The 26,104-nt window shown below is 36.6% G+C and overlaps 1 protein-coding gene across 1 annotated transcript in view; it reads right to left on the minus strand.

Moving 5' to 3' along the window:
- Positions 1-26,104, minus strand: part of SLC25A21 (solute carrier family 25 member 21) — a gene marked incomplete at both ends in the record, with an annotated part of 507,744 nt that overhangs the window by 18,449 nt on the left and 463,191 nt on the right. Inside the window, one exon of the mRNA XM_079701358.1 lies at positions 20,167-20,331. Within this exon, the coding sequence (XP_079557484.1) occupies positions 20,167-20,331 (165 nt within the window). The remainder of the gene's footprint in view (positions 1-20,166; positions 20,332-26,104) is intronic.

Genomic DNA, 26,104 nt, shown 5'->3' on the forward strand with positions numbered 1-26,104 from the left:
AAGACTCCCTCACTTCCAGCTTCTCCCAGGTTTGGGTGGGGAGAAGGAATTGGTTTGCATGTCCAACTTCTCTGGGACTTCCCAAGGAACTGGTATATTCCTTGCCAGTCTTGGAGTTCTGATGGGTCCTGCAGAGTCTAGCCATCTGGGGGAGAACTGAGATGGAGGTATGGACTGGTAGAAGCAATATCTCTCCTCTTGCTCAGTATAGAGTGAGCAGAAAAAAATGACAGCTGCCTACTTTTCCCTGAGGAGGGAAAGAGTTGGTACAGGTCCCCTGAATCTCTAGTCAGACTGAATCATGGGCGTCTTCTCCTGCATAAGGCCAGTCCATGAAGACTGCCTTGTCTAATGTACAGACACCAACACAGAGAGTCAAGGAAAATTAAGAATCAGGCAAAGATGTTCCTAACAAAGGAACAAGATGCAGCTCCACAAACTGACTATAATGAAAGAGAATTACATGATTTACCTGATATAGAATTCAAAATAACTCTCATAAAGATGCTCACTGAGGTCAGGGGAACAATGCATGAACAAAATGAGAATTTCAATGAAGAGAATTTTAATGAAGAGTTAGAAAATGTAAAAAATTACCAGACAGAAATCATGGAGCTGAAGAACACAATAATTGAACCAAAAAATTCACTAGAGGAATTCAGCAGCAGACTAGATCAAACAGAAGAAGGGTTTAGCATACCCAAAGACAGATCATTGGAAGTAATTCTGTCAGAGGAGCAAAAAGAAAAAGGAAGGAAAAAGAGTGAAGCTAGTCTAAGAGATTATCAGATAGTACAAAGCTCCAAATAAGCATTATGTGAGTCCCATAAGGAGAAGAGAGAGAGAAAGGACCAGAAAGCTTATTCAAAGAAGTAATGGCTAATAACTTCCTAGATCTGGGGAAGAACATGGACATCCAGATCTAAGAAGCCCAAGAGAAACCATGTAAGATGAACTCAAAGAAATCCACACTGAGACACATTACAATCAAATTGCCTAAAGTTAAAGAGAGGATTTTGAAAGTATCGAGAGAAAACTGACTTGTCATACACATGGGAAACCCCAAAAACTATCAGCAAATTTTTCAGCAGAAATCTTGCAGGTTGGAAGGAAATGGGATAATATATTTAAAGTGCTGAAAGAAAAAAAAAAGCTAACAAATAATACTATCCCCAGCAAAATGTTCCTTCAAAAATGAAGGTGAGATAAAGGCTTCTGAGATAAACAAAAGCTGAGGGAGTTCATCACCACTGGACCTGTGTCACAAGAAATGCTGAAAGGAGTTCTTCAACTTAAAAGGATGTTTGTTGACAGCAACATGATAGCATAAGAAAGTATGAAATTCACTGGTAAAGATAAACATATAGACAAATCAGAACACTGTATTACTGCAATGTGGTGGGTAAATCACTTTTAAATCTAGGATAAAAGTTAAAAAACAAAAATATTAAAACTATAACTAAAAAAGAGGTTAAAAGATATACAATATGAATATATGTAAACTGTAACAACAATAACATAAAGTATGGGGAGAGAGAAGTTAATGTGTACACTTTTTGTATGCAATTAAACTTAAGTTTTTATCAGCTTAAAATAGACTGTTATAATTATAAGATATTTTATGTAAGCCCCCCTCCAACAAAAGTACCTATAGAAGTTATACAAAAGAAAAAAATACAGGAATCAAAGTATATCAGTACAAAAAAATACAAAAAAAATTTTTGTATCAACAAAATACAAAGGAAGACAGCAAGAGAGAAAAAAACAGAAAAAAAGATCTGCAAGCCTAACAAAGAACAATTAACAAAATGGCAATAGTAAATTCTTCCCTAATTAATTACTTTAAGTATAAATTGACTCAATTTGCCAATCAAAAGACATACAGTGGCTGAACGAGAAAAAAAAAAAAGACCCAACTATACATTGTCTACAAGAAACTCACTTTAGATTTAAGGACATAAATAGGTTAAAAGTGAAGGGATGGAAAAAGATATTCCATGCAAATGGTAACCAAAAGAGAGCAGAGGCAGCTATACCTATTTCAGACAAAACAGACTTTAAGTCAAAAACTGTCACAAGGGACAAAGAAGGACATTATATAATGATAAAAGGGTCAATCAACCAAGGTAACAATTATATATGATTTCAACATCAGAGCACCTTAATATACAATGCAAAGATTGACAGAACTAAAGGGAGCAAAACAATCATAGGAGAATTTAATACCCTACTTTCAGTAATGAATAGAACAGCCAGACAGAGCCAACAGGGAGAGAGAGGACCTGAACAACACTAAAGACCAAATGAACCTAAAAGACATATACAGAACAGTCCACCCCAAAGCATCAGATTACATATTCTTCTCAAGCACACATTGATTTTTCTCCAGGATACATCACATATTAGGTCACAAAACAAGTCTTAAGTTTAAGATGACTGAAATCATTCCAAGTATCTTTCTAAACCACAATCGAATTAAACTAGAAATTAATAGCAGAAGGAAAATGGAAAAATTCACAAATATGTGGAAATTAAACAACACACTCTTTTTTTTTTTTTTGCTGTACGCGGGCCTCTCACTGTTGTGGCCTCTCCCGTTGTGGAGCACAGGCTCTGGACACGCAGGCTCAGCGGCCATGGCTCAGGGGCCCAGCTGCTCTGCGGCATGTGGGATCTTCCCGGACTGGGGCACGAACCCATGTCCCCTGCATCGGCAGGCAGACTCTCAACCACTGCGCCACCAGGGAAGCCCAGCACACTCTTGAATTACCATGAGTCAAAGAAGAAATAAAAAAGGAAATTAGGAAATACCTCAACACATATACACTAATATGTATAAAATGGATAACTAATAAGGACCTGCTGTATAAAAAATAAATAAGTAAATAAAAAGTAAAAAAAAAAAGAAAATACCTCAAGTGAAAGGAAAAGAAAACACCACATACCCAAATGTATGGGATGCAGCACAAGGAGTACTAAGAGGGAGGCTCATAGTGATAAACACCTATACTAAAAAAGAAGAAAGATCTCAAATAAACAATTTAACTTTACAGCTCAAGGAGCTAGAAAAAGGAGAGTAAACTTAGCCCAAAGTTAGCAGGAGGAAGGAAGTACTAAGATTAGAGCAGAAATAAATAAAACAGAGACGAGAAAAACAATGGGAAAAAAATGAAACTGAGTGGGGTTTTTAAAAAGATAAAACTGGGCTTCCCTGGCGGCGCAGTGGTTGAGAGTTTGCCTGCCGATGTAGGGGACACGGGTTCGTGCCCTGGTCCGGGAAGATCCCACATGCTGCCAAGCAGCTGGGCCTGTGAGCCATGGACGCTGAGCCTGCGCATCTGGAGCCTGTGCTCCGCAAAGGGAGAGGCCACAACAGTGAGAGGCCCGTGTACCGCAAAAAAAAAAAAAAAAAAAGATAAAACTGACAAACCCTTAGCAAGACTCATTAAGAAAAAAAAGAGAGAAGACTCAAAGTCAGAAATAAAAGAAGAGACATTATAACTGACATTATAACTGATGCCACAAAACTAAAAAGGATCATAAGGGGCTATTATGAACAATTAGGTACAAACTCACTGGATAGTCTAGAAGAAATGGATAAATTCCTAGAAATAAACAACCTACCAAGCCTAAATCACAAAGAAATAGAAAGTCTCAACAGACCTATAACTAGTATGGAGATTAAATCAACAATCAAAAACCTCCCAACAAAGGAAAGCCCAGGACCAGATAGTTTCATTGGTGAATCCTACCAACCATTTAAAGAAGAATTAACACCAATGCTTCTTAAATTCTTACAAAAAATTGAAGAGGAGGGAACACATCCAACTCGTTTTATGAGGCCAGCATTACCTTGATACCAAAGCCTGACAAAGACACCATAAGAAAAGAAGACCACAGGAAAAGATCCCTGATGAATATGGAATGTAAAATTTCTCAAAAAATACTAGCAAATCAAATCCAACAGCACATTAAAAGGATCATACATTATGACAAAGTGGGATTTATCCCTGGGATAAAAGGATGGTTTGACATATGACAATCAATTAATGTGTTAGAGCACATTAAGAGAATGAAGGATAAAAAGAAAAATTACATGATTATCTCAATATTTGTAGAAAATGCATTTGACAAAATTCAACATGTTTTCATGATAAACACTCAGAAAGAAAATACCTCAACATAATAAAGTCCATATAAGAAAAGCCCACAGCTATAACATCATACTCACTGGTGAAAAACTGAAAGCTTTTTCATGAATATCTAACAAACAAGTAATAAATAACTTGTCAAAGATACCTACTCTCTCATAATAACATAGTAACAGGAATCCTAGTCAGAGCAATTATGCAAGAAAAAAAAATAAAAGGCAACAAAGTCAGAAGAAATAGCACCTCAATACAGAAGGCAAATGCTAACAGCCATAAAAGGGGAAATTGACAGTAACACAATCATAGTAGGGGACTTTAAAACACCACTTTCACCAAAGGAAAGATATTCCAAAATGAAAATAAATAGGGAAACACAAGTTTTAAGTGACATATTAAACAGATGGACTTAATTGATATTTATAGGACATTCCATCCCAAAACAACAGAATACACTTTCTTCTCAAGTGCTCATGGAATATTCTCCAGGATAGATCATATCTTGGGTCACAAATCAAGCCTTGGTAAATTTAAGAAAATTGAAATCATATCAAGTATCTTTTCCAACCACAATGCTATGAGAGTAGATGTCAATTACAGGAAAAAATCTGTAAAAAATGCTAACACATGGAGGCTAAACAATACACTACTTAATAACCAAGAGATCACTGAAGAAATCAAAGAAATAAAAAAATAACTAGAAACAAATGACAATGAAAACACGATGACCCAAAACCTATGGGATGCACAAAGGCAGTTCTAATAGGGAAGTTTATAACAATACGATCCTACCTCATGAAACAAGAAACATCTCAAATAAACAACATAACCTTACACCTAAAGCGATTAGAGAAAGAAGAAAAAAAAACCCCAAAAGTTAGCAGAAGGAAAGAAATAAAAAAGATCAGATTGGAAATAAATGAAAAAGAAATGAAGGAAACAATAGCAAAGATGAATAAAATTAAAAGCTGGCTCTTTGAGAAGATAAACAAAATTGATAAAACATTAGCCAGACTCATCAAGAAAAATAGGGAGAAGACTCAAATCAATACAATTAGAAATGAAAAAGGAGAAGTAACAACTGACACTGCAGAAATACAAAGGATCATGAGAGATTACTACAAGCAACTATATGCCAATAAAAGGGACAACCTGGAAGAAATGGACAAATTCTTAGAAAAGCACAACCTTCTGAGACTGAAGCAGGAAGAAAGAGAAAATATGAACAGACCAATCACAAGCACTGAAATTGAGACTGTGATTAAAAATCTTCCAACAAACAAAAGCCCAGGACCAGAGGGCTTCACAGGCGAATTCTATCAAACATGTAGAGAAGAGCTAACACCTATCCTTCTCAAACTCTTCCAAAATATAGCAGAGGGAGGAACACTCCCAAACTCATTCTATGAGGCCACCATCACCCTGAAACCAAAACCAGAAAAAGAGGTCACAAAGAAAGAAAATACAGGCTAATATCACTGATGAACATAGATGCCAAATCCTCAAAAAAACACTAGCAAACAGAACCCAGCAGCACATTAAAAGGATCATACACCATGATCAAGTGGGGTTTATCTCAGGAATGCAAGGGTTCTTCAATATACGCAAATCAACCAATGTGATACACCATACTAACAAACTGAAGAACAAAAACCATATGATCATCGCAATAGATGCAGAAAGGTTTTCAAAAAAATTCAACACCCATTTATGATAAAAACCTTCCAGAAAGTAGGAATAGAGGGAACTTACCTCAACATAATAAAGGCCATATATGAAAAACCCACAGCCAACATCATTCTTAATGGTGAAAAAATGCAACAATTTCCACTAATATCAGGAACAAGACAAGGTTGCCACTCTCACCACTATTATTCAACATAGTATTGGAAGTTTTAGCCACAACAATCAGAGAAGAAAAAGAAATAAAAGGAATCAAAATCAGAAAAGAAGATGTAAAGGTGTCACTGTTTGCAGATGACATGATACTATACATAGAGAATCCTAAAGAGGCTACCAGAAAACTACTAGAACTAGTCAATGAATTTGGTAAAGTAGCAGGATACAAAATTAATGCACAGAGATCTCTTGCATTCCTATACACAAATGATGAAAAATCTGAAAGAGAAATTAAGGAAACACACCCATTTACCACTGCAACAAAAAGAATAAAATACCTAGGAATAAATCTACCTAAGGAGACAAAAGACCTGTATGTAGAAAACTATAAGACAATGATGAAAGAAATTAAAGATGATACAAACAGATGGAGAGCTATACCATGTTCTTGGACTGCAAGAATCAACATTGTGAAAATGACTATACTACCCAAAGCAACCTACAGATTCAATGCAATCCCTATCAAACTACCAATGGCATTTTTCAGAGAACTAGAACAAAAAAATTCACAATTTGTATAGAAACACAAAAGACCCCAAATAGCCAAAACAATCTTAAGAAAGAAAGACGGAGCTGGAGGAATCAGGCTCTTGGACTTCAGACTATACTACAAAGCTACAGTAATCAAGACAGTATGGTAGTGGTACAAAAACAGAAATATAGATCAATGGAACAGGATAGAAAGCCCAGAGATAAACCCACACACATATGGTCACCTTATTTTTGATAAAGGAGGCAAGAATATACAATGGAGAAAAGACAGCCTCTTCAATAAGTGATGCTGGACAGCTACATGTAAAAGAATGAAATCAGAACACTCCCTAACACCATACACAAAAATAAACTCAAAATGGATTAAAGACCTAAATGTGAGGCTAGATACTATAAAACTCTTAGAGGAAAACATAGGCAGAACTCTCTATGACATAAATCACAGCAAGATCCTTTTTGACCCACCTCCTAGAGAAATCGAAATAAAAACAGAAATAAACAAATGGGACCTAATGAAACTTCAAAGCTTTTGCACAGCAAAGGAAACTATAAAGAAGATGAAAAGACAGCCCTCAGAATGGGAGAAAATATTTGCAAATGTATCAACTGACAAAGGACTAATCTCCAAAATTTACAAGCAGCTCATGCAGCTCAATATCAAAAAAACAAACAACCCAATCCAAAAATGGGCAGAAGACCTAAATACACATTTCTCCAAAGAAGATATACAGATTGCCAACAAACACATGAAAGAATGCTCAACAACATTAATCATTAGAGAAATGCAAATCAAAACTACAATGAGATATCATCTCACACCAGTCAGAATGGCCATCATCAAAAAATCTACAAACAATAAATGCTGGAGAAGGTGTTGAGAAAAGGGAACCCTCTTGCACTGTTGGTGGGAATGTAAATTGATACAGCCACTATGGAGAACAGTATGGAAGTTCCTTAAAAAACTAAAAATAGAAATACCATATGACCCAGCAATCCCACTACTGGGCATATACCCTGAGAAAACCATAATTCAAAAAGAGTCATGTACCACAATGTTCATTGCAGCTCTATTTACAATACCTAGGACATGGAAGCAACCTAAGTGTCCATCCACAGATGAATGGATAAAGAATATGTAGCACATATATACAAAGGAATATTACTCAGCCATAAAAAGAAATGAAATTGAGTTATTTGTAGTGATTGTATGGACCTAGTGACTCTCATATAGAGTGAAGTAAGTCAGAAAGAGAAATACAAATACCATATGCTAACACATATATATGGAATCTAAAAAAGAAAAAAAATGGTTCTGAAGAACCTAGGGGCAGGACAAGAATAAAGACGCAGACGTAGAGAATGGACTTGAGGACATGGGGAGGGGGAAGGGTAAGCTGGGACAAAGTGAGAGAGTGGCATGGACTTATATAAACTACCAACTGTAAAACAGATAGCTAGTGGGAAGCAGCCTCATAGCACAGGGAGATCAGCTTGGTGCTTTGTGACCACCTAGAGGGGTGGGATACGGAGGGTTGGAGGGAGATGTCAGAGGCAGGATATATGGGGATATATGTATATGTATAGCTGATTCACTTTGTTATAAAGCAGAAACTAACACACCAATGTAAAGCAATTATACTCCAATAAAGATGTTAAAAAAAAAAGTCAGAAGAAATAAAATTGTCCCTGTTACATATGACATGGTCTTATATGTAGAAAAACCTAAAGACTCCATAACAAACCATTTAGAACTAATAAACTACTTTAGTAAAGCTGCAGGATACAAAGTCATCATATGAAAATCACTCGTGTTTCTACACTGTAACAGTGAACTATCTGAAAAGGAAATTAGGAGAACAATCCCATTTACAATAGCACCAACAAAAATAAAAATACTCAGTAATAAACTGAACTAAGGAGGTGAAAGACTTGTATACTGAAAACTCCAAAACATTGGTGAAAAAATTTAAAAAGAGAAACAAACACAAAGACATTCCATGTTCATGTATTAGAAGACTTAGTGTTGTTGAAATTTCCATACTACCCCAAATGATCTTCAGATTCAATGCAATCCTTGTAAAAATTTCAATAACATTTTTCATAGAAAGTAAAAATATATATAATTCATATGGAATCACAAAAGACCACAAGTAGCCAAATTAACCCTGAGAAAGATGAATAAAGTTGGAGGCATCACACTTCCTGATTTCAAAATATATTGCAAAATATATTACAAAGCTACAGTAATTATAACAGTATGGTACTGACATAAAGCCAGACATACAGACCAATGTAACAGAATAGTAAGCCCAGAAATAAATCCAAGCATATATGGTCAACCAATCTTCAACAAAGGTACCAAAAACCCACACTAGGAAAAGGACAATCTTCAACAAATGGTGCTGGGAAAACTAGGTATCCACTTACAAAGGAATGAAAATGAACCCTTATACCATACACAAAAATCAACTCAAAATGAATTAAAGACTTAAAATAAGACCTGAAACCATAAACCTCCTAGAAGAAAACATATGGGAAAAGTTTTATGTTATTGGCCTTAGCAGTGATTTCATGGATATGACACCAAAAGCACAGGCAATAAAAATGAAAGTAAACATGTGGGACTATGCCAAACTAAAAACTTCTGAACAGCAAAGGAAACAAAAGTGTAAAAAGGAAACTTATGGAGAAACTTATGGGAGAAAATATTTGCAAACCATATATCTGATGAGGGGTTAATATTAAAATATATAAGGATCTCCTACAATTCAATACAAAGAAAACTAATAAACCGATTTAAAAATGGGCAAAAGACTTGAATAGACATTCTCCAAAGAAGACTTACAAACGGCCAACAGGTATATGGAAAAATGCTGAATGTCATGAATAACCTGGGAAATGTAAATCAAAACCACAGAGAAGGGGCTTCCCTGGTGGCGCAGTGGTTGAGAGTCCGCCTGCCGATGCAGGGGACGTGGGTTCGTGCCCCGGTCTGGGAGGACCCCACATGCCGCAGAGTGGCTGGGCCCGTGAGCCATGGCCGCTGAGCCTGCGCATCCGGAGCCTGTGCTCCGCAACGGGAGAGGCCACAGCAGTGAGAGGCCTGCGCACTGCAAAAAAAACAAAAACAAAAACAAAAAACAACCACAGAGAAATATCACTTCATATCTGTGAGGATGACTATTATTAAAAAAAAAAAAGACAAGTGTTGGCAAGGATGTGGAGAAATTGGAACCCTTGTACACTGTTGATAGGAATGCAAAATGGTGTAGGCTTTATGGGAAATAGTATAGAGGTTTCTTAAAGATTAAAAATAGAACTATTATATAATCCAGCAATCCCACTTCTTAGTAGTTCTCCAAAAGACATGAAATCAGAATCTCAAAGTGATATTAGCACTCTTATATTCATCACAGCACTATTCACAACAGCCAAGATATGGAAACAACCTAAATGTACATTGACAGATGAATGGATAAGAAACGTGGTATATACATACAATGGAATACCATTCATCTTTACAAAGAAGGAAATTCTGCAATATGTAACAACATGGATGAACCTTGAAGACACATGTAAAGTGAAATAAGCCAGTCACAGAAGGATAAATACTGCACGATTCCACTTATATTGATGTATATAAAATATTCAAATTCATAGAATCAAAGAATGGAACAGTGGTTGCCAAGGGTTGGGAGAGGGGGAAATGAGTTACTAATCAACAGGCATAACAATTCAGCTAAGCAAGATGAATAAGCTCTAGAGATCTGATGTACAACACTGTACCTACGGACAACAATGATGTATTGTGCACTTAAAAATTTGTTGTGTGTAGATCTCATGTCATATGTTTTTACCACAATAAAATAAAAATTAAAAAAATTGATTGGTAAAAAAGGTCACCCAGCCTAAGTAAAATATTTTTGATGGATCACACCTTAATTATGTAAATAGATATTAATGTTGATAAAAAATCTATTGTTATTAAACACTTCCAACTAACTTCCATAATTTGCTCCAACTGTAATCAATCAGGGAACTTCCTTTGTTCCTGACCCACATTCCTCATGCATATGCCTGAACTATTTTACTCCAGTTTTTTGCTCACTTGCAAGGGTAATCAACTGTCACCATTCATCATGATTTAAAAACCATTATTGCAATAATCTTTTCTTCCTCGTGCTTAAAAATCACAGTTCCTTTTAAATATTTATTTTGAGTAGTAGTGTGTATTATCTCCCTATCTACAGATGAGTTTTATTCTTGTCCCCTAAATATTTTCTAGTTTTTCTCATAAAATATGGGACTTTAAACTGGAGCTGAGTAGCTTTAAGTATTAGAGGCTATTACATGAATTGACCTTATTTTGCAATAGCAATTCAAAATCCAACATTCATAATTTTTAAAATTATTCAATTTTCCTGCAAACATTTTAAGGATGCTGTTAGCATTTTCATTTTACAAATGAGAAAACTGAGACAGAGAGACAGGTATAATTTGTCAAAGAGACATGGCTAACTAGTAAGTATCAGAATTGAGATTTAACATCAGGTCTCTTACTAGAACTCTCTGGCTGTTTCTATCACATTGCAATCTTTGTGTGAGTGCAGAGCTAAAGAGATGTGTTTACCAGCCCTTCTTTGGGAAGATCAATGAATTTCCTGACAGGACATATTGTTTATCGACTCTACAGCTTAACAAGAGACACTAATAAGTGATCCTAAAACACTGGCGGCAGTGATGTTCCACAACCTCCAAAAATTCAACAAAAGGCACCAAGTCCTCAGAAGTGGGAACATATGACTTAAAATAGTTAACAATCAACACACTACATATTTGTAACTAATTTAAGCATCCAATCCAAACATTATACAGCAGCTAAAGACTGCACCAATAGTTTAAAGCAATGGCACTTAAGGAGTTAATATGCAGAGAGGCAAAATATCTTCATCAAAAGAAGCATGTGCCTCCCTTTTTACCTTCCCTGGCATGGACTTTGATGTCTTGGTTAGTGACTGGCCAGCTGGCTGCTAGCTTGATAAACAGAGAACCTTTGCCCATCGCACAGGCCTTTGTGATTAGGGTCTGGCATCTTTAAGAAGACATTCCACACAGAGGTATGCCAGAAGGAGGGGGTTAAGGAAGAGGGGGAAAGCAGGATTTGTTGGCTAGTGAGAGGTAGGGGTGGTGAGGGAGACCGGCCAGGAAGCCTGCTGCTCCTCACAAGGTTAGGCTGAGCAAATTGCAGTGATGGGCTTCTCATTTAAGGGAGCTCAGCATGAATGTACACATTAAAGTCTACTCTTAGAATCTTCCTACCTCATGTCAACCCAAATCACATTTCTTTTGCTGCAATTCACTCATCCTTTAATTCCTCTTGGTACCACACCAAATCTGAGATCCTCTCTGATTTTAGCTTTGAGTCATTTTAACAGAGTTCCTAATGACCCAACTTGAAGTCAGTATATCCTGCTTCCTCAGACAACATTAAAATGAGCACACTGAGAGGACTGTTCAGGATTGTTCAATCTCTGCTCAGGATTGGCCTTGGATGATTCTAGAGTGGATTTCATGTTCCTTGTCAAAAATTGCTAAAATGGGTTTGCCATTTGAAGAACTAAAGTTATTGTTTAGAAGTGACTAAAAGAGACTGCCATAAAATGCTTCGGATAAGAAAATTAAAGACAATATGGTGGTTGTACAAGGAGTCACATGATTTTCAGGGTATTGCAAAGTATTTCTTTGCAGAACTCTTCTTTTCAGCTCCCTCCCCCGACCAGCAGGTAAGTAAATTGTTTGATAATGAGAATGTTATGACCATAACAAGGGTAACTAAAAAAGAATCGAACATTTTAGCAAATCAATTAATTAGTAATTAGATGATATATAAACATGTGGTCAAAACCAATTTCAATAGGATCTATCACAGTTATTTCCATAATTTTACAAATGGTCAGTTTGGGCTATTAGCATACATCAATTCTATACTTAATCCATTCCATCCCTTTTGTAGCACATCATCATCAATAGTTGAAGGGGTGGTCATGATACAGTCCTTCATTTCTCAAGGCTGCAAGTAAGAGGTGATACAAGCATAAAGTTCATGATTATCCCCATGTGATGAAATTGCAGAAAACCCAGTCTAGTAATAAATGTCACTCCAAAGCCCAGAGCCTCTTAAAGGAAGGGGCTGTGCCATGTCACATTCATCCCTGTAGGTATACCGGTCCTGACACATCACAGGTGTTTAATAAATGCTGTATCTCTCCTTTATAAAGACATAATACACAAAGAACCAAGGTCTAAGAAGCAAATTGCAAAGGAGGTAAATACACACACTGGTTAAGCACTTGGTGGCAACCGCAAGGCAAATAATGCAGCTTAGCATTGCCTTCCCCACAGCTGACCATGCTTGTCATGAAAATGATGTGGTGTGTTGAAATTATAGTTGCCTCCTGGTAACTGAACAAGGAGGCAGCTTGAGGTGAGAGTGAACTGCCTTTTTGTTTTTTAAAAGAAGAAATTTGCATTTTAGATATTGTTAGTTTTAGTGGATCCAAGTCAACTAGGAGTAAATTCAGCTCTCAGTGTGCACCTTTCATTTTCTCTAATCTTGGCTCTCTTTTGTTGTTTTGATCATAAACTTTGACAAAAACATTTTTCCCCTGACGTTATGGTATCATGCTGTCTTGTTCCCCAATGAAAATACCTACTATTGGAGCTTAATTAAAAGTTAAATTGTTTCCACTTCACAGCTATCAGTAGAATCTATTACAGTGTTTGTTTTTTCTTCATGTGAGATAATTTGGGGAAATGCTAGGTCCTCACTCCACAGAAGGTCACTAACTAAAATGAGATGGTTTAGTTGATAAGCATTCTTTAAGGAATGTGGAGTGTTCCCAAGATCCTATCCTTGTAGGGCTCTGGGCTCTGGAATGAAATCAAAGTCTTGTTAAAAGCTCAGCATCTAAATGTAGCCATTCAGAAAATAGGCATGAAAATTCCTTTCCCCTTCTAAGATATCTGTTCTTTAAAGGGTTGTGAAATATAAAATAATTTTAAAGGTCTTACCCACTTAGCTCAAATTATAAAATACATGCAATGTCAAAATGGGCTAGGATTTAAGCCTAACAGTTATCACTTGATTATTTCATATACGTATATATATATGCACACACCCCTCTCTATATCTAATATTTGTAAGTATCTCTCTACAAATAAATAAATAAATATAGATAGGTAGATAATACCTTCTGAGAGTCACTTATATCACTGAGTGTTATCAGACAAAATGCAGGAAAGTATTAATATATTTTCTTGGGAACCCAGTAGGATTTTTCTGTTTTTGTGTACTCTATTCCTTGCCTTAATAAAGGCACTGACCCCAAGGAAAACTAACAAACCAGGATCCCAGAACAAAATCCTAAATGTTGAGAACTCAGGACAAGGACACACTGAGATGCTTTGATGTGGGGGTCGGCAGATGATCAAGAAGAAGTCTTTGAACCATGTTTATTTCATGAGCCTCCACCTCTGGACTTCTATAAATGAAACTTTCCCATGCCCATTTAGTTCCACTTATGTGATACGTTTGTTGGACATGCCCCTCAGTTAAATCATTTAAGGGGAATCAACTGCCTTAAACATGCCTAAAACATTCTGGCCCAGCTACCCCCTGCAGCCTCCACTGCCTCCTGTCCCCGCACCCGTTCACCATACACCAGCTACCCTCGTTCTTTATCTTTTCCGAGGTTCCCCAAGCCTCCTTCTGCCTCTGTGCACTCACACATCCTGTTCTCTCTGGTCTCTGCTCATCCTCTTCATCTTGGCCTGGCTAAGCCTCATCCTTGAGCTCCAGCCTAAACATCTTTTTTAAAGGAAAGCCTTTCCTATATCCCCACCATGCCCTGCTGTGGGTCTAATTAGGGTCTTTGGTTAAAACTTCCCACAGCTTCACAGTTTTCTTTCATGGCACTTATCACGATTCAGTTCCCTGTGTAATGACTTGTTTATTGTCTGTCTCCTCGACTAGACTGTAAACCCCATTAAGGCAGGAGCAGTGCTGACACTTAGTGAGATGGTGCCCGACCTATGATAGATGTGCCATGAACACTTCAGGAATGAATAAATAGAAGGCACCCACTAAGAATCTAAAGCCACTTGCACCTCATTTCCATCCACTTGGGTGGTACCTGACTGGAAACTTTTGGCCTGAAGTTTATTTAAGAAAGTGTCTGAACCCCTGTCTCGCTTCCCTCTGCCCTCCCCCATGCCCTCCTCTCCTGAAACACACACACACACCCCAGGGAGTCTGTGAAAACTGCCAATGAAAGATACCACTTTTTACCGCAGAATCTTGTCACATGTCCTGGAATTTTATAGATAATATATACTTGTTGTTTTACCCCAGTGGTTACCAGAAAGGAGACTTGTTCTTAATGAAACTTTAATGCTCTTGCCCTTCCCATTACCGGATGATTGGTAAGACTAATGATCAAGTAAGAGAGAATCAGAAAAATAAATGGTCATAAATTAAATCCTACTATGATCTAATTCTACTGAGATTCTTCTTTTCAAAATATAAACAGCTCTGTCTAAGTTCTCCACTGGAACCCAAAGGTGCATTTTTCATTCAGCCCAGTGCACACCTTAGGGAAGGATAGAGTTCTAAATCATGAAACTAACATATTTCCACATTTCTTCTGATAAACTGAAGTGCATCTGGCACCACCCTCAGACTTTCTACAGAATTTACAAAACAAAGATAATATTAAAAATCAAAAGTAAAAGAAAAACATTTGCATTTCTAAAAGGCAATCTTTTATGGATATTACCTTAGGAGAAAATAAAATGTTTGACTTAATACCGTCTGTAGTAAAATGACCACAGGGACAGGTCTAAATGGTTTATTAAGTAAGAAGGATTGAACCTATGAAAAATTGTTCTCTCCTAGAATATTTCTAACCCACACATGTGATTTATATCATGGCAGAATTCAACACAAAAGGTCTATTGTTTTTGGCAAAATAACCTGCAAACATGCTTAATTAGGATGCAAAGTGAAAGCACAGTTTAATACTGTTGACAGCCATGAACATTAGACATCAATTTCTACTATTATTATTGTAATTATTTTACTTATGGAAATATAGGAAAAGCAGTAAATATGGAACTAGAAGACAGAGTTATCAAAGAGATGTAACATTTAAATCTTACCATTCTCATTTGTGTGTCAACATCACAAATAAAATGCTCTGAACACCCTACCTTGGAATGGAAATGAAAGAAATCGGTTTTGCAATCAAAGCTTACCTTCATTGATATTTGAAAAAGATGTCAGCATTTAAGTTAATCAATATCTATTTCTAGAAGGCTTTACTTTAAGAAGTGATGGCCTCTTTCTGGGGAGAAGGGATAATTCTTTATACTGACATTCCATTCCATTTACTGCAAGATGAAAATGAATGCCACCATTAAATGAATTCCATGGTCAGTTAATATTCAAAGCAAACTTTTCTATTGTAACCACTTATTCACCATTCTATAGGAATATTTAGATTCTAAAAATATGTCTGCAAGAATATAACACAGCCCCATTTTCAAACTGGTAATGCCCAGCTCTTCCAGGGTCATGTCTCATAATCCTTTGTTTCTATGGATCAGAGATTAAGGATGTGAAAAGGGAAGACCAGGTTCCAGGTCTGAATGAGGCAAAAGCAGAATCTGGTTACACTGTCTGGATATTGTAGCCAGTTCACTTATTTAAATTTTAGTAATCATTTTAAAGTGACAATTTATGTGTGACAAAAGACAAGGTAAGATGTAGAGTTAAAGCATTACATGGTATAGCAGAAAGAGTTCTGGCCTCTGGTTCTTTCCTTCCCACTGCTGTATACCTGCAGATAAATTATGTCAGTAACTTTCAGTTCTGGGCCTTTACTTCCTGTTTTTCTTTCCTTATCTGAAAATGACAGTTATTGTGACAAGGATCAGGCAAAATCATGAAGTCTACAAAAATGGTTTTAATAGTACAAAATGGCACAGGTCAGGATATTTCTGTGAAGCTTGAAAAATGTATCTACCAGAGATCACCAATCTGAAGAGTTAAAGTTAAAAACTTCAGGGTGGGTATCTGACCTGAGTTATCCGAACTTACTGTTTCAAGTTCTATTTTACCTCTGTAGACATAGTCTTAGAGTTAAGTAAAGTGTTAAAAAGTTAACTAGGTAGTCTATTTTATAAGATTCTATTAAAATTTTCACGGATTTATTTCCCATTTATAAAATTAATACATGCTTGTTGTAGAAGCTTCCAACAGCTCAGGATGCTGTAAAGAAAAAGTACTTTCCCTCCACTGCTCCCTGCTTTTTCCTGCTCTCCCCACCGCTCCACACAAACACACACGCATAGGACTCTCCATTTCCACTTCTCAGACATGATCATTATGGACAGTTTCTTGTAAAATTAAATACTTTGAAAATGGAAAATGCTGGTAGACAATTTATCAATTTTAAAAATGTTAAATTAAAGAAAAATCTAGAATTATCCCATGCCAGTCAGAGTTGTTGAAATCTCAAATTCCCTTGGGACAACAGAATGACCAATTGCTGGGTGAGGGAATAGAAACAATAACCCTGTAAACAAACTGTCTGGAGCGTATGGCTAGAGCCAGCCTAGAGCAAAGATGGAAAAAAGCCTTCAAGGAACACCACCTCCTCCTCGTGGTTAACAACTTGATGACGTTCTTCAACATGTTTTAATGATTATCATATCTTCCTCTTCACAAAGGACTGATTTATTATGGTTTAAATTTAAAGAATACTGGTTTCCCAGTTTTGGATCAGGCTTAGATTACAGAACACATAAGATCAATGACTTTCTTCTAGGCAAAAAACCCCTGAAAGCAAAACCCACAACTAACCCCACAGCGTTCATTTAAGTGCAGAAGGAACAGTCCTGGGGAAAAGTTCTTCACACAGTTCTAGATGCTAACTGCTTCCACCACCCTCCATGCCATCTCTACTCCTCCTCCCATACCTGTCATTAGCACCTCCACACTTAACACTTCCATGTCACCTTAAATGCACAAGCAACTTCATGTATTATTTATCTTAATCCTCAAAACCATTTTGTCAGGTAGAAAGGACAATCTTAGCTTTTCAATTTACAGATTAAAAACACTGAAGCTCAGAGCAGTAAAGTGATTGGCCCATGATCATTCTCCAGTAAAAGTATGTTCGCCCGGGTATACTACTGCTGTCTAGATGTCTATCTCCATTTCAGAGCTCTCCTCTCAAGATCCCACGTGCAATCACTGATTCAACATCTGCACTTCAGAGTCCAAATGTGGTTAAACTCAGTTTTCCAGGCTCAGCCCATAATATTCTCCCCCAAACTTGTTCATTCTCAATGAATGGCACCATTATCCTTTCAGTTGTTCAAGCTCCAAACCTAGATACCATCCCTCCCCACTACCCCTTTTATCAACATGCATGTAGACTCGATCACCACATCCTATAGATTTTGTCTTCTCAACATTTCTCAAATCTGTCCACTTCTCCTTGTCTTCACCATGAACACTGTAGTCCAAGACCCCAGCATTGCACATAACAATCATTTCCATGTTACACTCTGTCTTTTGCACACCACCCCCATTCCACCCATTCTCCACGCTGCAGCCAGAATGATCAGGTAATTCCTCGGCTTAAAATCTTTTGTTGGCTTCCCAGTGCTCTTCAGATAAACAGAAGAAACCTTAGTGTGGCCTATAAGGGCCAATATAATCTGACCCTTGTAAGCTGGCAAGATAAGTGAGCTCTTTCCATAATTTCAGAATACTATGATGTCTTTTAAGTAATAAATAAATACTTAAGCTTTTTTTTCATAATGCATAACATTTAAAACTTAAGTGTATTGATTAATTGTAGAATGAAGTTTGCATTCGTGGATTTTTTTAAGCATTAGTAACACGATCATATATAAATCTTATTGATCTTTCTGAAATTCTTCTTTAAATATAACCAAGTTCATATTATTGTAATAACATATGCATTAAAATACATGCACAAATATATATAATAAAATATATATTATTTATATGATATTTGTAAATTATATCATTCATTTCATTGTGTGTAATTTCTGTCTGCTGCAAGCCTTTGGATAGCTGGAGAGATAGAGGCATGGACATTTCTCCCACGTTGTATAAATCACTCATCTCAGAGTTTAAAAAACATCAGCTTCATGGGTGTGTGACTTGTGCAGTTGCCCAGAGCCTGCACTTAGAGGAGCCCCATGCTTGGTTTATTGCTCTACAGTTGCTGTCTTGAAATTCTTAATTTTTGAACATTTTCATTTCACCCAGGGCTCCAAAGATTATTAAACTGTTCCTGCTAAAAACATTTTTTTAATGTATGTAGAGTTGAACTCTGTCATGTCATCCACAACCAAAGTGTTTATTGTACTCTACTTCTGTATTTCAAGAACTCAACAGGAGAAGAGCTCTGAGGACCACCAGAGTCAGAATTGTCAGTCAGTGGGGGGATCTATATATTCTGTGGCCATTCATAGATTTCAGACCAACAAAACATGAGGTTATACTCAGAAAGTGAGGTTTCTAAATAGAGTGAAACCTGGTTAACAATTTTGGCGAGTGAGGCAATGTCAACAGATGGTTAAATAGGGAACATGCCTTGGATTTAGCTGTTACTTGAGATAAGTACTGGCCTAGGTTACAGGGGATAGCTGGAAAAAGGCAACTGTAACCAACATTACCTTATAGAATCAGGTGATAGCCATATTAGAAATATTTTTATTCTTTATAAAAAGTTCTTCAATACTTTTGTACTAAGCAAAATGAAGAACTGAATCCCTGTGGGAAACTGCCTGCATGTGAAAAATGTTTCCCCAGCTGGTGCTTTCAGAATTGCAATTTTGATTGCAGGCAAGCAGTATGATGGTGGGAGAAAATTCTGTGATGCTCTAGTAAAAGATGCTCATTTTAAAACACATCATGTGTTACTTTTATCTTGTCAAAGTTGAAAGGCTGCTGACATCTGTAAGTTACCATTAAAAATTATTATTATTATTTTATATCAAAAGTGAATGATCCTAGAAGAGTTGATTTACTACTTACCCTAATTAACTTAGGTGAATTTAAAAATTACTATCTGGGTAAAATTTAAATTTTAGGCTGATAATTTTCCCTCATGAACTCAAAATTTATTTACACTATGAAAATTTCAACTTTCTTGAGAAAGTTATGCTTCTGAGATAAAAATTAAGTAATAACAGTTTCTAGAAATTCCTATTAGTGATAAATGTGAAGCATTCAGGTGTAATGGTGCATTCTTCAAGAAGATGAGTTTTGGTGTCAGACTCGGGTTCAAGGCTCTGCTTTGCTCTTTATTATGTGACTCTGAGCAATTTACTTTATCTTTCTAAGCCTTTGTTTCTGAATTCAAAATAGGGATCACAACGCTCAATAAACAAGGCTGATGTGGAGATCAACTTAGATAAGAGACATAAGAGTTCAGCACAGTGACTTGGAAGGATAAATACTCTACAAATGCAACTATCATCATTGATAGGATTTTTCCTCCAGTATTTTAATCTATTAAACAGTTACCTTATTGACAGGAATAATGTTTTTGACATTGTAGTAGAAGCCGAAATAAACCATGTTGAAAACTCCGTGACGTCCCAAAGTTGCTGTAAATCCTTTGTTGAGGCCCTGGAGTCCCAAGCCTTCCTTCTTAATGATGTGTCTTGCATAACTCATGGTGGATGGTTGCTGCACGAGAGAGAAGAAAGGTCATCTTTGGGACCGTGAAACAGAATAAATTACTGTTTTAACTTCCCTTCAAGCCCAAAATTATTAGGGACTTATTTTTCCCCAAAGATGAATAATCATGCCTAGATTCATGCTTTTTAAAATTAGGAAACCCCCAAAGTAAACAAAATTGCATGCATAACAACAGGCCTTAAAGGGAAGATTGTTGGCAAAGAAAAAATATCTTTGATGGAATTAGTGAAACTAATGTCATATAATAACTAACATCATTTTCAACATGTCAATAGTTGCATCCAATCCTGGATCATCCACACTAATAGAGGGGATTAACCATATAGATAAGCTAGTAATCCATACTGGTAATCCATAACTGTGCATAATCCAGAAGGAATGTATATTTGGCTCCTGAATATTTACCTTTCTAATTATGTTTTTCTAAAGTGAATGTTACAATTAGTCCCGATTCCATTGCCTCAATAGTATAAACTGGTGTTAGGTTAGAAATCGGCTGTGGATAAATAGCAGTTGATTGTAGACTTCCTCAAGAAAGTGGGCAATCAGTGTGTGTAACACTTGCTATGATAAATGATAAATCAATGGTGTTGAGAGTACTGGGTTACCTTTAATTTATTTCTTTCCAGCCCTTTGATTGATTACCCAAGGTTGAAATACCTTGACTGCTGGAATCCAGTCAGTGCTACTTTTGGAACTTGCTAAAGAAATCACTGTAGTTTGCCCTGAGTTTTATAATTCATTACAGTACAATTACAACAATTCATTGTGGGTTTTTAAATAAGGTTGAGTGACTGTTTCCTTTTTGGAGGTACAGCACAAAGGATCTCTCTCCCTCTTAAAATTTGAATACTGAATAATAAATAAGGGGAAACGTTCAGCATTTAATTTTTTTCCCATAAGGCAAGCACTGACATGACGCTTGTTTGAAATTTCACAGGAGAAGGTTGCTGGAGTGATCATGGCAGTCTGATGCACTCACTGACTAAAAGTGTTTTCTTATCATGTGCAATTAAGGCTGTGTCAGCAGAACAGAACAAATCCAATCAAGGCTTTTCATCCAACTTTGTAGCCATGTAATTAACCTGATACATTTAAATGAGCTTGTTTAGAGAGTAAACCCTATAGCTTTTACTGATAAATGTTTTAAAAACTCTAGCTACAATTCTACACTCAATTCATCTTTTCATTTAAGAGGATTAATTACAATAAATTACATTAATCCCAAGAAAACCCTTTTTTTGTGACATGAAAGAAACACATGGGAACGTACCTTAAAACCATAAAAGACATGTCATATCGGAAAACCAAAAATTCTCAGAAGGTTAAAGTTCACTCTCTCTGCTACAAAATGGGATTTTTTTGTTTCTGTTATGGCACATTGACTATTAACCCCAGTTATTTATTTTGGTTTTCAAAAGAGACTTGAGGACAAGTTGAGCAGAAGTTCATTTCTGTTGGAAAGACTCTGAAAGTGCTGAGCAAACTCCTAGGCACTGCTCTTTTGTTGTGAGGAAGGCAGCCTAGAAGGCAAAGCAAGGAAAGGAGGCAGCTCTCCTGGGGATGAAAGAAACTAGGCTGCCTGGGTCCAGACTGACCAACACCAGTCCTCCCTGCTTCTAGCCCAAGCTTTCTCTCCATCCTCACCCACTCTGAAGCCCTGAGGGCAGGAGAGATGGGGAGGCCAGAGGCCATCTAGATTCTTCAGCAACAGAGGAACCAATGACTTTGAATGAAAGTGCAGATTAGCATGGCTTTCCCTAAATAAAACAGGTATAAAGATGTGTCTATCATTTAAAAATCTAGTGTGCTAAATCATCAAAATTTAAAGAGAGGACTTCTATTAGATCTTTTTTAAAATGAATTTTTATTGGAGTACAGTTGATTTACAATGTTGTGTTAGTTTCTGCTGTACAGCAAAGTGAATCAGTTATACATATACATATATCCCCTCTTTTTTAGATTCTTTTCCCATATAGGTCATTACAGAGTATTGAGTAGAGTTCCCTGTGCTATACAGTAGGTTCTTATTAGTTATCTATTTTATATATAGTAGTGTGTATATGTCAATGCAAATAGCATTTACTGATGGCCCATTGCCTAATTTCTATCAGCTTGGATGTTAGGTAGGTACAAAGAAATGTAACACATGGCTTTTTGACTCAAGTGCCTTGTTGAGTTTGAACTCAGCTGTGAATAATTAAGCAAATCAGGGGGTAGTACAGTAGTTAGAAATAGGGGGTCAGAGCCAGACAGTCCCAAGCTTTGAATCCCAGCAATACCACTTGCTAGCTTAAGCCGGTATTTTATCCTCTGATTTATCCTCACTTTACTCATCTGTAAAATAAGGATAATAACAGAATCTTCCTCATAGGATTGTTGTTGTGATGATAAATAAGTCAATGAACTTTGCCCTCTGTAAGCATTTACTATACATTAGCTGTTAATAATAATGGCAATTATGATGATAATAAAACTAGTTATAATAGTAAAATAACAGGTAATTTCTTTGGTAGTTGAAGGCAATGACAATCAAAAGGTGGAGGCTGATTTGAGGGGGAGGAAGGACATGAATAACTAGCCTCTTCCTGCTCATTCCTTTTGGCTGTGGTTTCCTTTTCCCAGAGCCCTGGACCCTTGTGACATGATCCTTCCTACAGAAATGCATCCAGAGTGCAAGATCATAGGTCTGCTTTTTCTGGGAGCCAACCATATCCAACTCCTGGGCTAGAGATCTCCTAGGTCATCACCCCAGGGCTTTCCTCTCAGGAGCAGTAGATCCTGTAAAATGGTCTCTTCCCTACTGCTTGGTAAACATCCTCGGTAAGAACTCTTCACTTGACGGGTCTATGGACTGTAGAAGCAAGGCCACCATGCGGGAGCAAAGGTTGGGAAAGGAAAAGCACACTAACCAGGCCTCCACCTGACACAGTTTATTTATACCCTAGAGAGCATATACATGCATGTTACCAGGTACCTGAGACACAGGAAGTGCTCATCAATGTTAGTCATTATCATAGATACTTGGTACTTCACATACATCTTCTTACTTAAGCCTCTGAACAAGTGTGTGGGATGGGTATTATCTTTATCCCCATTTGACAGATGAGGAAACTAAAGTTAAGTTACTTGCTCAATATCACAGAGTTAGTGGAAGGTCCAGAGCTCAAACTGAGGCCCCTCAGACTCCAAGTTCATGCTTTTATACTCTGCATGGTTCTGCCATCCTATCATATCTGATTGCCTCTCTCAACAACCTGTAATATGGACAGCAGGTACATTATCCTCATTTTACAGGTGAGGAAACCAAGGATTAAGTAATATTCCTAAGGGAAAAGTACTGGAAAATGGCTTAAGCAGAATTCTACATCTCATCCAGTGGTGCTCTCATGCTTGTTGACTCATTCTTGTTATACACATGCTATAAGATTTTCAGAGTTTGATAATCCAACTGATACAGGTAACAGATAAATAAATATATTTTTCTGGCAACTTGGGGCCTTGAGACAAAGAAAAACCTAAACTCTAATTCCCATAAGAATTAGAAGTGTCCTTTTTGCTTCATTCAGAGACATTGTATCACACACATGTAAGCAAATATTTAATTAGAAAGGCAAAACATGACTTCCACTAGGAAAATACAGAATCATTTTGACTAGATCTCTGTAAACACAAGTTTTACTAAACTTATTTGATTACTGGGCTTCCATTTCAAAACGAAATGGTGACTGATTAGCATCATCAGCCAAATGATTCCAATACTATCCAACCCAGCAGGTCACCCACAAATTCAGTTTCCTTTCAATATTTAGATTCACTCCAATTTTCATATTTAGTTACCAGCTGTGGACCAAATTGCATTCTAACTTTCCTAGATATACCTTTCATTGACTGCACCAGAGCTGCAAGCATGGAAGAATAAGTGGGTTGGAATGGAGCTAATATTGCAATATCACACTGCTCTCCACGTTGATTTAGAAAAATCTTCAGTTCACTGGTACCTGCCAGAAGTATTTCCATTGGAAGGAACTCAAAGTCTACTTTAACTCTGATGTCAGCTATTGCCAATTGTTAATTCTGGGAACTCCATGTTCTTTTTTGCATTTATTTATTCAACAAACACCTATTGAGCCCTACTAGGTGCCATGCACTGTGTTAACTATCTAGTACGATACTTTGTTCATATTCGAGAAACATAAAAATACTTTTGCTTTGCTTTTTATTTGGAGAGATATACTGAAAAATTTTATATCTACCCATGAGAATATTCTATAATGTTTATGAAACATGAAATCAAATTTCTGTAATTGATGAAGCCACTATGGAAAACAGTATGGATGTTCCTCAAAAAACTAAAAATAGAACTACCATATGACCCAGCAATTCCACTCCTGGGCATATATCCAAAAAAAATGAAAAAAAAATTTAAAAGATACATGCACTCTAATGTTCATAGCAGCACTATTTATAATAGCCAAGATATGGAAGCAATCCGTGTCCATCAACAGACTAATGGATAAAGAAGATGTGGTATACAATGAGAAATCACCTCACGCCTGTCAGAATGGCTAACATCAAAAAACCCCACAAATAACAAATGTTGGAGAGGATGTGGAGAAAAAGGAACACTCATAAACTGTTGGTGGGAATATAAATTGGTGCAGCCACTATGGAAAACAATATGGATGTTTCTCAAAAAACTAAAAATTGAACTACCATATGACCTAGCAATTCCACAGCTGAGTATATATCTGAGAAAAACTAAAACACTAATTCGAACAGATACATGCACCCCATGTACATAGCAGCATTACTTAGAATTGCCAAGATATGGAAGCAATCTAAGTGTCCATCAACAGATGAATGCATAAAGAAGATGTGGTGTATATATACAATGGAATAATACTCATCCATAAAAAAGAATGAAAGCTGATATCACTTATATGTGAAATCTAAAAAATAAAGCAAAATAGTGAATATAGCAAAAGAGAAACAGGCTTGTACAGAGAACAATCTAGTGGTTACCAGTGGGGAGAGGGAAGGAGGGAGGGGCAAGATAGAGGTAGGGGATTAAGAAGAACAAGCTATTATGTATAAAGTAAATAAGCTACAAGGATATACTGTACAACACAGGGAATATAGTCAATGTTTTATAATGATTATAAATGGAGTATAACCTTTAAAAATTGTGGATCACTATGTTTTATACCTGTACTTTATATTGTACATCAACTATACCTCAATTTAAAATAAATGATGTGCTATATATACACAATGGAATATTACTCAGCCATAAAAAAGAATGACATTCTGCCATTTGCAGCCACGTGGATGGACCTAGAAATTATCATGCTTAGTGAAATAAGTCAGACAGAGAAAGATAAATACTGTATGATATTACTTGTATGTGGAATTTAAAAAATAATACAAATGTATGTGTATAACAAAACAAACAGATTCACAGATATAGGGAACAAACAAGTGGGTACCAGTGGGGAGAGGGAAGGGGGAGGGGTGCGTTAGGGGTATGGGATTAAGAGATACAAACTACTGTGTATAAAATACATAAGCAGCAAGGATATACTGTACAGTACAGGGAATTATAGCCATTATCTTGTAATAACTTTTAATGGAATATAAACTGTAAAAATACTAAATCTCTATGCTGCCTACCTAAAACATAATATTATAAATCAACACACTTCAATAAAAAATTCTTTAAAAAATTAAAAGTCCTGGGCTTCCCTGGTGGCGCTGTGGT

The sequence above is a fragment of the Hyperoodon ampullatus genome (genome assembly GCF_949752795.1).
Source record: "Hyperoodon ampullatus genome assembly, chromosome: 3".
Lineage (NCBI taxonomy): Eukaryota > Metazoa > Chordata > Mammalia > Artiodactyla > Ziphiidae > Hyperoodon > Hyperoodon ampullatus.